Source organism: Anopheles coustani, chromosome 3, assembly GCF_943734705.1.
Source record: "Anopheles coustani chromosome 3, idAnoCousDA_361_x.2, whole genome shotgun sequence".
Taxonomy (NCBI): domain Eukaryota; kingdom Metazoa; phylum Arthropoda; class Insecta; order Diptera; family Culicidae; genus Anopheles; species Anopheles coustani.
The window spans coordinates 19551090-19565375 of NC_071288.1; the positions used below are offsets into that span (position 1 = coordinate 19551090).

At 45.5% G+C, this 14286-nt stretch overlaps 1 protein-coding gene across 1 annotated transcript; it reads right to left on the reverse strand.

Annotated features, from left to right (window-relative positions):
* Positions 1–11917: 11917 nt before the first annotated feature.
* On the reverse strand, positions 11918–13427 carry LOC131272412 (antigen 5 like allergen Cul n 1-like). Its single transcript, XM_058274140.1, has 3 exons — positions 13083–13427; positions 12261–12505; positions 11918–12182 (listed from the first exon to the last, which is right to left on the reverse strand). Exons 1-3 carry the CDS (start codon positions 13425–13427, stop codon positions 11918–11920), a joined length of 855 nt encoding a protein of 284 aa, XP_058130123.1.
* Between the last annotated feature and the right edge of the window lie 859 nt (positions 13428–14286).

The following is a 14286-nucleotide window of genomic DNA, read 5'->3' on the forward strand; positions in this document are numbered from 1 at the left end:
GTTTAAGATGAATTAGGGCTACTTCTTCGTGCTTGAATTTAAAAGAACGCATTATTAGAGGTGTTAATAAATATAACAATTAAGCCATATTTTACCTTATTTCTTATTTTTATATTTCCTAATATTTGTAAGCTTTCTTTGCTTATGTTTATTGTATTATCGAGTTACTTTTCTTCGTTTTATAAGAATGATTGATTGTTTGTCTGTTGGAACTGTTAACAATGAGTTTGTTTCTTTATTAAAAGTTGTAAATAATACTAATTAAGAAATTATCCTTCGAATTACTTTTTCTTGCATCAACTTTCTTTTGTTCTTTAAATAAATTTAATCCTAAAATAATTCATACGAATTTAAATTTATAAGAACATCCTGCTGATAAGGCTCTCTTTCCGAAAGGCTGGTTTCGCGTTCAGGTAACGTTAAACGCCCGTACACGGATAATCCATTTCCATAATCTGCTTTGCGTCACCCAGCACTCCCCAAAGTCAATTGTGTCCCCTTTTTTTTCACCTTTAAGCAATGGTGAGCATTTTTTCGCCACATAATGAACCGACCGAAGCCGTACGTGGTCCATTAGGTTCGCGGGCAAATGTTCTTGGAGTGCTAGCACGAACCGGAAAATTGGACCGAAACGAAAAAACTACATAGATATGACCTGGTGCTAATGTGTCTGGACAGCGCCCCGGGGGGGCGTCCCCGGTGGCGCGTACTTTTGTCAAAAAAAACACCTCCAGCCGCGAAACTGCCTCCAAAGTACACCCGCGTGCGATTCGTCGAGAGCTTTTCCGCCAGCGCCAACAAATCCAGCCCGACACATTAAAGTGCTACCCAAACCCGATTCGGGCGACCCTCTGCGCCGGTCTCGCCGTTGGGTTAACTTTCTCGGGTTACTTTTCATCATTTCGAAGCCCTCCGCTGAGCTGGCGTCGTGCTTCGCCGGTGTCGGTGGGTTTTGTGTACACCCAAATAGGCCCACCATTTTCCGGTGCTCGGTTTTCGCTGTAGGGAAATTGGTGCCCTGGGAGATGGTGCGCCGCTTGTATTTGCTTGTTCACCGTGGAGAGGTTTCCGCTTTTTGCACTTCAAAACTGTTGGAAAATTTCTCGTCCGTAGGTGTAACTCGTGTTTCGTTTTGTTTGTTTTCTAATAAAGCGCTACAAATTCATAGAAAAATGCCCCGGATACCCATGCGGTAGGATTTCAACGGAAACAAGAAACAAAAAAGGAAAACCGTCAAACATGACAACTGGGTTACGCAAAGCGACTGTAGCTTTTTCGATTTCATAGCACCGGAGCGATATAGTGACACCGTTAGGCAATACGAAACGTAACTACACCGAAAAGGCTTTTCCATCGCTCGCGGGTTCTTTCTGTTCCTGTTGCTTGCACGATAAAAGTTGTTTTGGAAACGAGGCAAAACAGGAAAAAAAACACACACACACACACAGCGAAACTTACCCACCGTAAGGCGTATCGGTTCGGGACGAGTTGGTAAAATGTTCACATATTTTGCCACCACATGAATTCCGCAGTCAACGGCGTGACAATGGCAGCTGGGTCGGGCCAAATGCTCCGTTTAAAAGATGTGAAAATTAAGTAGGTGTCTGCAGGTTCTATTTCACGCCCCCCGGGGTTCTCTTTTTCCCTCCTCGTGGTGCGTGTTTTCGTGGGTTGAAATGGAAAATGTTAACTACGGGATGGGTAGGATCTCTGCAGCGTTGTGAATGTAACGATGGGGATGTGAATTTTTGGGAGACTTTTTTCGAAGATTTCTCTGATTGCGAAGATTAATGAGGGTTTAAAGATGAACAGTGGATGAAGCAATAAATGACAGGTTAAACTACTGTTTACAATTGAGCGTAACATAACAGGCAATTTAAACGAGGAAAGTTTTTTAATAATTAGTCATAACAACCAGGGCTAAAACATGGACGATGTTGTAATTACAGTTTTCATGTATTAAAACGATTTAAAATTCTATCACAAGTGCCTATTTTCCAATTTTATTTACATGTGCAATCAAAACAATAATTAAGTTGCTTGACCTTTTATTTTTTTGTACCATATGAGTGAGACCCAATGCTATATAATTTAATCATATATATTTAAACACTACCCAGTAGCGACGAGTGGAAAAAACCCACCATGAATGAAGTAATCACCTTTTCAAACAAACCAATCGATGCGATTGCAATTCGATGAAGAATTACAATCCTCCACCGGTGGAGCGTGGCATTTTTCTCCAATCTGATTTGGAAATTGGTTCACAGGAAGGAAGAAAGAAAAAAGCAGCAGGGATCCTTTTTCTATGCGATGCGCATCGTCTTGGGCATTGTGTTTTTTCTCTCTCTTCTTTTCGATATCACATTTTTACACAGTCGAGAGAATCTATTTTTGCCATGCATGAGCGCAATAAAGGTTAGCCGGGAAGGTGGGCATCCTATTTTAAGGTGAAATCTTTCGACAAAAGAAAAAATACACAGACACACACATACAGGAAAAAGAAACGACTCCTTCTGGTACTTATTTTTGCGCCTTTCCACCCGTCTCGAACTCAAACGATCTTCCACAAAAGTCCCGCCAGTGCCCGGTAACAGCATTATTGTGTAGGATGATTGAAATTTACCGCCTGATTGCATTTTGAGCAGTAGTCGGTTGGTTTGCGTTTGGTCCGATAGAGTGCGTCCCTTTAGGACGCATTTAAATGGAATGGACTACATTTCGGGGGGGAGGTTTGAAGTGGAAAACATTCAACGAAAAATCCTTTTTGAAACATCAAACCATAGACGTACGGAAAAAAGGGAACATTCCGACTCGATTCGAAACGTGAATGAATGAAATCGATGAGACATTCGTCTTTTGTGTTTTGAGATCTATTGTCTTGTTAGGTAAGTAAAGATACTAAAACGTATAAACACAGTAACCATGGGAGATTCTAGGAAAATCAAAAGAACCTACCTGACTCCCCAGCTAACACTGTTTGCCTTTTACAGGCAGGTTTATCTTTTACTATGCCTTGTTGTGCTATCGATTTTCTTCACGACGTCAGTATCTTTTACATTTGTTTCATCCCAAATTGGTCGCACGTCGACTTCTGCTGCTTAAGGATGATTTGATGCGGTTTTAAAGTTCCCATCGTGGCTCGTAGTTCGTCGTAAAACGGAGCCAACGGTTCCGGAGACGCCGGTTCAAATTTGGCGGACGATTAACTTCCCTCTCCCCCCCCATCCCACCGTGCCAAACAATGCTACGTAATTTTTGTCAAGCATATCGTTCCAAATATACCTCATCGTAAACATCCGGCTGTGCGCTTTTGCCAGTTTTACAGCGCTTCCTTATCGTTTCCACCTCCGGAACCCAGTCAGCTTCTTGGGCTTGGGTCTTGCTCGCCATTGCGGTTGTCTTTTTGACTTCAGCCAAACCGGCCGACCCTTTAGGCGGTTCAAGATTTCCGTGGGTATGAAGTCATCCTCACGATGACGGGCCCGTTTTCCGGCGGGTGAACTTCCAACTTTATGGCGGCGAAAACAATAAACCCGTCCCTACGACCCTCCAAACCTGGGGTTGATTTGCTACTTCCCCGGGAGTGTATGTGTGTGTGGGGTGAAGCCAAATCGAGGACGCTATTGGGGTTGGAAGATGATTTGCCAAGTTCTCTGCTCCGCTGCTTGCACTCTCGAGCAGGCTTAAAGAGGGCCACTCCAGGGTGATTGTGGATGCAGTCAGCGCTTGAAAGAGGCTACTGGCGTGGACCCTCGAACGCCAAACGATGCACCGTTTGCGGCCCGACCCGAGGCACGACGATGCGCTCAAGATGCACTCGATTGTGGTTTTCTTTTGCATTTGTCCCACCCGTCCGGATGCCGTTTTTCGGTTCCTTCGAGCGAGTGTGCGATGGTTTTCGATTAACTCTTTTCCGATCCGGGTTGAGATGAGTGGGCAAGTTTCTGTGGACACTTCGAACCGATGTACAGCTAAAGTGTACTTGTTAGTATCAAAGTTGACTTACTCTCGAAAGTTAGTTAGGCTATGGATGAGTGTTTTGAAAGCTACTTGGAGAGGTAATACACTTAAAATTCTACAAAATAAGTTGCTTAAAACCTCAACGTCGCTCTTGAGATAAGAAGGTTCAAAGGCTTTTCATAGTGCTTTCATTCGCACGCACCTATTACCCTTTCTCGGTAACGTTTTTGAACGCCACTGAAAAGTAATTCAATTTATGCTAATTTTGGTCTGGATTGCAAATCCTGAAATTAATTATTTTCCACCACCGGAAAACCTCACTTTCTTTTTGTATGCCCTCACAATAAAAAAGCCACACAGCTTCCAACTAGCATCGAATAAATAGGGAATCAAAACCAAGACCAAACTTACGCTTTCCAAAAGCAAAAACACACTCTCAACGATGGTATGATAAATTAAATGGTCTCTGGTGGAAAATTTAATCGGTTCCCTCGGTTCTAGGGAAACATTTTTCTCCCCTCCCCAACAGCTGCATGGGTTGAACCGGGTTGAATTAAAGCCGCTGCCGGACTGCAGCACGTTTCGCCCATTAAAGTCCCTCCGGCGAGCGAAAGTCGGTGTGTCCCTTCGGGTGCGCAAGTGACCGACAAGTGGAAAATGGTGTAAGTGCCAAGCGGCAAGTGCGGCGTGGTAGTGTGTGGTGTGGTACGGTTTATGATTCCCTGTTGCCGTACCGATCGATCCTACCCCGTTTCCACCCTCCCCCCGGGCGCGTTGGAAGGACATTGGCGTGAAATTGTTGCTACATTTCTCTGGCGCGAGCACAACAATAGGAAACATCGTGTATAATTGCATTAGTGTTGTGCTTCGCCGGCTGCCGTTGTGGAAGTTTCCCGTTGCTTGTTAACCTGTTTTCCCTCCTCTCGGAAATCGTAGTTTTCCACTACCCACCATCCTGTCAATGGGGCGGACGCCAAAGATAACTAACCGGTATAATTTGTTTTTCCGGGACTTCGTTCGTTCGTTCGCCCGCTTCGTTCTGAGGAGCGACACGTTGGCTTGATTGTACCGGTTCTTCTTCGGTTCGCCGAAAGAAGCGATGGAAGCACGGGCACGATGCTAGCGAATTAGCGATATTTATTTTTTAATTAGCTTCCCGTAGTTTTGCTGCGAAGCCTGTGCGTCCCGATGAAATGACAACGGGAAACGACAATCGTTATAAAATGTTGGAGCTTGTTAGCACAAGCCTCGTAATTTCGCATTGTGACCTCAATACCATTACGACTTCCATCACCCGTGACATTTTGAGTAAATAGTTGGTATGATCTTTTCAAAGTTAATTAATTTAATTATCCTTCACTATGGTTGTTTAGAATTTGTGTGTGGTTTTGATTGAGCTTCTTGGAATGATTCGCCTCAAATTCCCGAGCAAACGATTAATTGAACAAGTCTATCCCTCAGAGAAGATTGACATTTACCCCTTGATAAACCAATTAATAAAATCAAGTTTGCTCGAGCAACGATACCTTCCCTTCCCGTGGGGGAATCTCACCTGTTTTCACTCGATTCGTTTTGATTTAAGCCATGTGTTGTGCAAACATTTCCACGCTAAAGCGTATAGTTTACTGAAGCATTTTCCACGGCTCGGCACCACCGTTCCACGCCCCCGCGCTGTGCCTAATTTGATCATTATCATCCTAACAGCACGATCGCATCCATTACGCCCATCATCATCATCATCATCATAATCATCACCATCATCGTTTGGCCTGAGTTTAATCGTTTCCGGCGGATAGTCCTTGCTCTGGCCCGGCTCGGTGCAGAAAATTAGGTAAGCGCCCGATTTCCCGCCAGAATGACATCCGGCCACGGAACGGGCTGCAGCCTAAAGTGAAAGGAGCCGAAATTAAGCGAAAGAGAGCGACAAAAAACACGGTCGCGATGTCGACAGGGACGGACACGGGGTTTCGGGGAGGAAATTTATCGAGCTTTCAGTTTCGTGGCGTTCTGGGTACCGCGGTTCCGCTTCCGCAACACCCCACACCCCGAGCCGATCGGTTCGATCCGGGCGCGCTGTTAGTAATGTCTTAATCGTGTCCTTACGAATTAACACAGCTGTTAAGTGGGCGGGTAATTTTCAGTTTGCCTGAACCCCGCCAAGCCCCAACCCTCTCCAGTCGATCCCTCGATGGAGACGAACGGAAACGTACGGTGGGTGGGCTTAAAAAATGGATTCGCAAACAAGCGAACCGTAGCACGTTGCGCGAAAAGGGGAAGGATCCGAGGCAACCCCTTGCTGCCGGTTTTGAATATTGGCTTTTTTGCTTCCGAGCGTGGCTGGTGTAGCTGATTTTGGAATTTTAACAAAGGACAGAACGGGAGAAAGAGGGAGAGAGAGTGGGATTGTTTGTTGTGGAAGGCGGACGGGAAAATTGCTTCCTCCACAACCACCATCCGCACTAATTTAAACATATTCACCCACCAACACCATCGGAGGATCCCATTTTCCGATCCAGTTACGCCGGTGACATCCACTCACATACGTCCCATTTTTCCGAGGCTTTGCTGTGAAAGTGTTGATCCGTATATTGCTCCAACGAGTGGTTGTGTGGTGCGCGTATTTGGACTGGGGAAAAACTGCTTACCGAACACAAAAGAAACATCAGAACGACCGTATCTGAGTGTGTGGGGTGGAAACCGATACCCCATCCGCATACATGGTGGAGGTTTTCCGCTGAAATCGTTGACGCCGCGATCGGTTTAGAGTAAGTACTTTTAAGATTCAACTTTGTTTGGCTACGAACGAACTTCACTGCAGTGGCCCAGTTTTTGCTTCGTGTCACGACACAAACGACGAGAAGTTTCGCTTAAAGTATTATGATTATGGCGTCGTTCGGTTGCGGAAGTGACACCCGATCGAACAGGTTGCAGTAATTCTGCGTGATTTGGGGCCCAGACTATGAGAAGCGAGTGCCTTGGGACAAGGTTTGTCATCGGTAATCGAAAAACAAATTTGATGCTTACGGGAATGGGCCTTTTAATGGTTGTAACAGGAGGAGCTTTAAAGAACTCCCTGTGTACGATTAACGCAATGCCATATGATGGAATGGAATTTTGGAACATTTTTAAGTTACTTGAAAATCAGGTTTTGCGATCATCAAAAATTGTTTGGTTTCGTTCTTTTCCAACCATCAAGATTCCTGTTGTTTGTTATTGCAGCTTTGTGGAATGTGTTCATAAAATCATGTCAAGTCATGTGTTCATTTTGAAGTGTCAATAAAGATTAAGATCTTTGGGGAGAAAATACGTTTGACCCGAATCTAAATCCCATGTCACCAACAATAATTTTAAATTTTTATGGTTTTTCGTTATATATCCACATTCCTACCGTCATTCATTAAACATAAGAACACTTTGCTTGGGTGGTTTTGTTAAAGAGTTATCCATTTAATTCAACGAACCCTTCCGCACTAAGCCGTATCTTGTTTAAACAACTATCAACGCCCGGGGAAAGACACCGGGCACGAGGGTGAACATGGGTGGTACGAGTGTTCCTTCGCACAAGTACCATCGGTCACGTGTTCCGCCCGGCCGCAGCAGCGCTACTTATGCTGAACGCATCCAAATACGAAGCCACAAAGTCCTGCGGCAAACGGGGGCGACAGGATCGTCCGGATAACCGATGTTACAACCCCGGCACACTGCTGCATCGCCCGAGTGTTTTCCCGGGCCGGGCCTGAAGTGGCTCTAATTGGGCAGACGGTACAGATAAGCCGTACCTTTCGAGAAGGGGTGAAACGTGCAGGTGGATATGAATCTTCGGACGGCTTCTAATTGAGTCAAGCTCTCTGTCTCTCGAGATGGGTTTTGTGGTGTGGTTTTGTGGTTGCAATGCTTCAGAGATCGGGAACGTGTGGTGGAGAAAGATATCATATCGTAGAAAAACGGCCCCCTCAAACTGATGAAGTGGACGCTCGTGGTTTGGATTTATCAGCGTGCTGTAATAAATGAGTAACGCAAAGAAACGAAAGGAGGTTACATGCTTTTATCATGTTAATTTAAATTCCTTTCCACGCGTGCAAATGGGAATATTTATTTAGTTTCACGTATCATTGGTCAGCAAATTTTGGTGAGATTTATCCTTCCACATTCCATACAGTCTCGAGACAAACCCGATTGACCCCGATTCAGTCGAGTTTCCTGCGATGTTATCGATATACTGCACATTACAAGAGCGTGTGCTATGGGGCGATTATAATAAAAAAAAATCTATGAATTGTGACCGAAAGTTCATTTTCCTCGTTCACGAAAAGAAATCGTCTGCCATCCAACCCGTGTATGCGCTCTGCTCGTTGTACAAACAGTATCGAGCACACGAGCATGGAGCAAGGACGACGAAAGGGCTTAGTCGTTCTCGGATTCACTCCACATATTGGATCTATAAATCACAGGAATGTCACCAGAATGTCTGCTATGATAGAGTCGGGATCAAGGGTAGCATCCAGAAACCCGGGAACCAGGAGACCCATAGCGAGGAGCGTCCTTTGAACGGACGAATGCAGTGCTACCGTGAAAATATCGCTCTGCAACTCGAATTTGGAACCAGTTACTCCAATCCACATTAACTTTGCCTTCAAGCTGCAACCCGAAAATGCATTGCAACATTTGCTCTAATCCTCTGAAAAGTTTGCTGATCCACCGTTCGACTTGGCAAGGACAGCGCCGCCTTGGATGATTGCCGAAAGTAGCGCTGGAAAGTAAACAACGGCCAGTAGAATGATGAACATCTCTGGTGAACCGTAGAGAGGGTGATCTATAAGCACTCGAAGGTGTGGCTCGAAGCTGTGAAGATGTGTTCGCCGGTTTTATGACGGTCACCAATGTCGATCGTACCGGGTGCGAGGTACCGTAAAGTACGGTTGACGGGATTTTCCTGTCCGAAAGTGCCATCGGAGACATTATTTTCCGAATCCCAAGCACCTTTCCCCAGAAGGGGGTGGTGTCTTAAATTAAATACATTCTAGTTTACAGTCGCGTCATTATTTATAGCTTCAATTAACTGCGGAACATCGTGGAGCAGTGGCACCGTTCCTATGTCAGCATGTGGCGAGTGCATAATGAACTCATAAATCCGTAATTTCGTATGCTTCTTCGGTTAGCCCGGGGAGTTCATTTGGAGGTATGGCGCTTTGGTGATAAATTTCTCACACTTTCCCGAATGTGACCCGGGGAGGGAGGAAAATAATTAGTGAAAACAGGAGAAAGGAAGCTACCGCTCCTAATAATACTCAAATGGCTTTCGCTTTATCATCGATACTTGTTTTTATACCATGTTAGTTTAATTTTTGAATTAGGTTTTATTGATAAGACTCTCATTAAAAACCAATCCTACTCGGAGGCAGTTTTTTTAGTAACGAATACTTTGAAGCGCATTAAGAGTACGATGGATATTTCACACCATACGCTAAAGTGGTGCTTTATGACTACAATGTATTTTCCGCTTTTAAAAACAACCTCTCGACTATGCAATTTCCATTAAAACCCCATTCGGAATGCATGCGTTAAATGCAAACACCATCCCCTTCCACTCGCCCAGAGTACGTTTTTGTACCTTCGATACTTTGTAGCCAATGCATCACCGACGCGCTGCTGCCCGGGGTAATGTAACAGCTTTCAGTTTTACATTCCACTACAGTGTTGGCTCCTTGTGCGCTGCAATAACTCTGCATTTGATTCAGCTTTTATTACATTTTCCAGGTACATTTAATACCACACCCGTTTCGCCACGGAGATCGTAAAGGGGAATGGGTACGACAAACGTTGGCCGTGCAAGCTCGAACCGACGACACGGAAGCATTTCACCCGTGGAGAAGGAAAACACCCCCTCGATTGATTGATGCGCAATTAGGTGGAAAACGGTGGAAGGATTGAAAAATGGCCAAGAAGTAAAAAAGCGACCGACCGGTAGCATCGATAGCGAACGACCAGAAGATGCCGGATGCTGTTCGGGAAGAAAAATGTCAATTCGAAAAAGGACGACCGAGTAAGTGGACGGATACTGACAGCGATATCATTATTCACCGCGTTACCGGATGCAGCGCAAAACGGAACCCCGGAGCGAACCTGAATGTGGCCGTGATGTTGTGATGCAGTTGCACTCTCGTTTCACCTTTTGCCAGGGGAGGGAGGGGGGTAGTTGGTGGGAGAGGTGGAAAGAAAATTTGAAAAGTCGAACATAAAAGTCCACGAGCGCTTTTTACTACCAGTTGCACACACTTACATCTCGTCGGCGAAGAGGGTAGCCGTAGTCAAGGCCAGCCAGCCTACTGAACCGGAAGTCATAAAAGAAGCCGAGACGACGCTATAACGTCCTGCCGGGGGGCTTCCCTTTTGCAAGGCTCTCCCATTTTACTGTAACTGTTTAGTTTTCTCCACACACACCCACACATCCAGACGGCGCTACCTTTCCAATCTTGGCCAGTAGTTTGTGGTCGAGTTATATCGTTGTGTTGCTCTTGGTTGGGTTTTCGCCTTTAGTCAAGCGAGGCTATGAATAAAATATCATACGGTAAATTGCACACATAAATCGCGTTACATTGCGTCACTGTGGGAAAGCGGGTGCGGGTTGCGAGAGCCCGAAGCCGTCGGGATGATGTTTGGTTTGCCAATTCGATCGAATTCCATTTATTTCACATTCAAAATATTTTCTATCGACCAAGAAGCACTACTACAGCATCAACGGATAAGGAAGGCTTACGGGAGGGCCATGAATTAAATTGGTGGTATGAATTAAATTATTTGAAATTAAAAGAAAATGCCATACATGTCAGATATATTACCTATCCAATTGTTCACTGGCCGTTGTCTGGGAATCTACTACTTTTTTTTGCTTTTTCTAGTGTATGGAGTTTTATGGACATTAAAAACTCGACCAATACTGAACCGTCGATTTTGAAACTTTCCACATATTGAGTTAAAGCCCTACAGATGTTGTTGAAGATTTGTTTGATCACTATTTTTTGATAAAATCATCCAAATTTTCCAATTGAAACTGAGTTTAATTATCACACATAAAATAAGCATTTCCTCAAGTGACAAGGTGTATCCACCAAAGTTGTACGACGAGGTTTATACAACACGGAAAAATCGATGAAATATCAAGCATTTTGAATATGCCGTTATTGTAACTATTAAATTAAAACATAGCTTTCTAGTAAAAAGTTTAAACCATACTTATTTTCTCAATCCCTTCTTCACCGAACATCGCAGGAGCGTCTAGCTAGATGTTGCTACAAGCTTATAACTTAAGTCAAAAACATCCTTCTTCGAAGCTAAATCGTTGGTGAAAGTGTAGGTGGGCTTCCTGTCTGGTTAAGACGTAATGTTTTATGAAGGACCTGTCAAAATACCCCACCCTCATTCTGACACGCAATCACCATCGCTCTTCCAGCGGGCAATCGGAACATCGAGTTAAAATAATTTTCCACCGTATGATCATTAATCAGCCCAAACGTCACGCTTATCATTGGGCCCACAAGGGACACTTTGGCTTTCTTTCTAGGAATTCGTCGAACGACTGTAAAACTTGCCCAAATGTCCGATGGTCCCCCTCGCCTAACCCCGGCTGTTCGAGGACGGAATTGATTCGCGCCGCAGGGAATAGTTGCTGTAAAATCCAACCGGGAAATAAAAGCCAACCGAGATAACTTCCCGCAGCTTCCACGTCTGAAGATAACTTCCCGCAACTTCCACGTCTGCTTTTGACGCACGTCAAGTTCTTTCGAGCGGGCGATGGGATACAAACGAAAAGGAAGGGAACCTATGGAAGCGAAACGTCCCTCGGTGCCGTGTCAGAATAAATAGTGTCACTTTTTATTGCGGCCAGGCTGCTGGGCACCAGCACGTTCACCCGCTCCCACTGCGGTGTCGGTGGAACACCCTTTCCTAGTAGTTCCTAGAGTTCCTTATCGATCGTATCGCCGATGCCCTCGCACAGCCCGGCGTAGGTCGAGCTACACTTGGCGCCCGGGTCGGCGCCACACTTCGAACACTGCGTGCCCTTCCGGTAGACGGGCTGGCCGAGCTCGGGGCTGTACGAGTAATTGCAGACGTAGTACACGTTGGAGCGCTTCCGCGCGACGTTGTAGTACCGCGTGGCCCCGCAGCCGACCTTCGTCACCCGGTCGCTGGCCATCCGGGCGAAATGGCCGACGTCCACCCTGTGTGTGTGTGTGGGGCAACCAGGTCAGTTTGAGTCCGAGTATGTCGGGGCGTACAGCCCTTTTTCGGGTACTCACCCTTCGCCGACCGGGCGATAGTTGTCCATGACGGTCTGATTGGTTTCGACGTACTCCTGCCACCACTTGTTGGTCAGGTCGGTCACGGCCTGCTCGAGGTCGACGGTGACGTTGCCTGCCCGCGACTTACGCCCGATGTTCTGGCCCGCGTTCCGATAGCGCTTGGTGCTGCGACACTCGTCGTGCAGGTAGTGGCACGTCCGGGCGTTGTACTCCGCCAGCTTCGCCAGCTCGTCGTCCCATTCCTGTGCGGGTCAAAGGAAAAGTTGGAACGGAATGAATTTGACCGTGGACGATGTAGTAGCGTCGTGTCTGGCAAACGGAGGAGTTCTCGGGAGAAGTGTACCCGACCTGGAATCGTCGATTTGGTTTTTTGCGGGTTACACACACTCACACACATAAAGACAATGACACGGTGGTGACCCGTGGAAAATTGCATTTGGCCGAGAGCATCATTTGCGTTTGGATCGGTCGTTTTAGTCCAATCCACTTGCCGCATCATCAAGCTGTATAGCGTTCCGTTTCTTCTTTTTTTCCCTTTGGAGGGAAAAGGTTACTGCTTTTTACGAGTCAAGTGGTTGGATCCGGTGTGAGAGGATATTTCAGATGGTCGTTAAATTGAAGAACATCTAACGCTAGTTGTCAAATACTGAGACTCCAAAAACTTTGAAAATGAGAAGAACAAATATTCAATGCCTGGAAACTATTAACCGTTATTTCATGTTTAAACATTCATTCATTTATAAGCACTTCTTTCGATAGAGACAAGACCTTTCCTCAAAAACCAGTCAAATCTACAACCTTTTGATTGAATATACTCACCAAAACTGCCATTCGTTCCGCTTCCGCAAATCCGGTCATTTTTCCCGACGCAAGCTCACTCCGCAAACTGTTGTGCAGCTTCAGTATGAGATCCTTCATCGGCTGGTCCATTTGCACCAGCTGCACCGTCCCGGCCGGACAGAGCACGCCGAAGCTTTCCGTCGCGTTACATCCGATGTGCGTGTAGTTGGAACGGCATAGCGACTGGTCGCAGTAGTTCACGTCGCCATCTGCAGCCGCCCAAACGGATGCAGGTGTTAAGCATAACGTCACCACCAGCAGCACCAACGAACCGGAACCGCATCGCCACCGCGTGTCGGTGGAAGTTTTCGAGTAGGTTTTCATAATCCTCGTTGCACGGATGGTTTTCATCTGATTCCCGCTAACAAGCGACTAACTTCGCCTGTTGACCCGCACCGCAACACTAAACGCTGTGCGTTAAGGTAGTGATATTTATAAGGCATAAACTCTCCCCCAACTCCGTCGACGAATGCCGTCTCGTGCGGTGAAGTTTTTCCCACGAAAATTATTCTCATCACCATGGAAGATTACCCTCAAGGGCTGCGCCGTGATGGAGTTATTTGATAATTATCATGATTAGGTTCTAAAAATGAATCGGGAAGCCATTCTCACACTTGCACTTTTGATACGGTTTTGTGCGATAAATGCAAAATCGTTGCTGGAGCATGACCGAACAACCGGAACTGATTCAAAAACACTTGTCTAGATGATTGTGGATCAGAGATCAAAGCCGTCTATGGTTTTGCCTGTTTGAAAACGTCTGAACCATCAGTTAATGGGATGGAAAATTGGATAAACTAGCAGAAATGTTTCGTTAGTTAAAATTAAATTGATTTCAATAATTAACTATCTAGCATCGCAAATATGTGCAAGGTGAAGAATCAAAATATAAAATACTGTTGATATCCCATTTTCCCCGAAGATCATAATTGAAATTCAATCGAAATAATTTTAAAACATTTGCCAGCTCTACAACGCAATTTGCTCACCCATTGATACATTCTGTAACAAGCGGGTCGAATCAAATGAACATTGCTTGCCATTTAGAATTTATTTATGGATCCAATGACTAATCCGCACACAGCTTCTGCTAAGCAACACCGGCACACACGACACACAATACATCATGGCATGTTCGCTCATTGTTATGCTGTTGCCATGTGAAACCTACAATAGATACCGA

Excerpts from the sequence above, each read along its gene's own strand:
- LOC131272412 (XM_058274140.1), bottom strand. The coding sequence starts at position 13,427 with ATGAAAACCTACTCGAAAACTTCCACCGACACGCGGTGGCGATGCGGT. Across the intron at positions 12,506-13,082 it reads CGGAACGAATGGCAGTTTTG|GAATGGGACGACGAGCTGGC; the intron begins GTGAGTATATTC and ends TGACCCGCACAG. Across the intron at positions 12,183-12,260 it reads TATCGCCCGGTCGGCGAAGG|GGTGGACGTCGGCCATTTCG; the intron begins GTGAGTACCCGA and ends ACACACACACAG.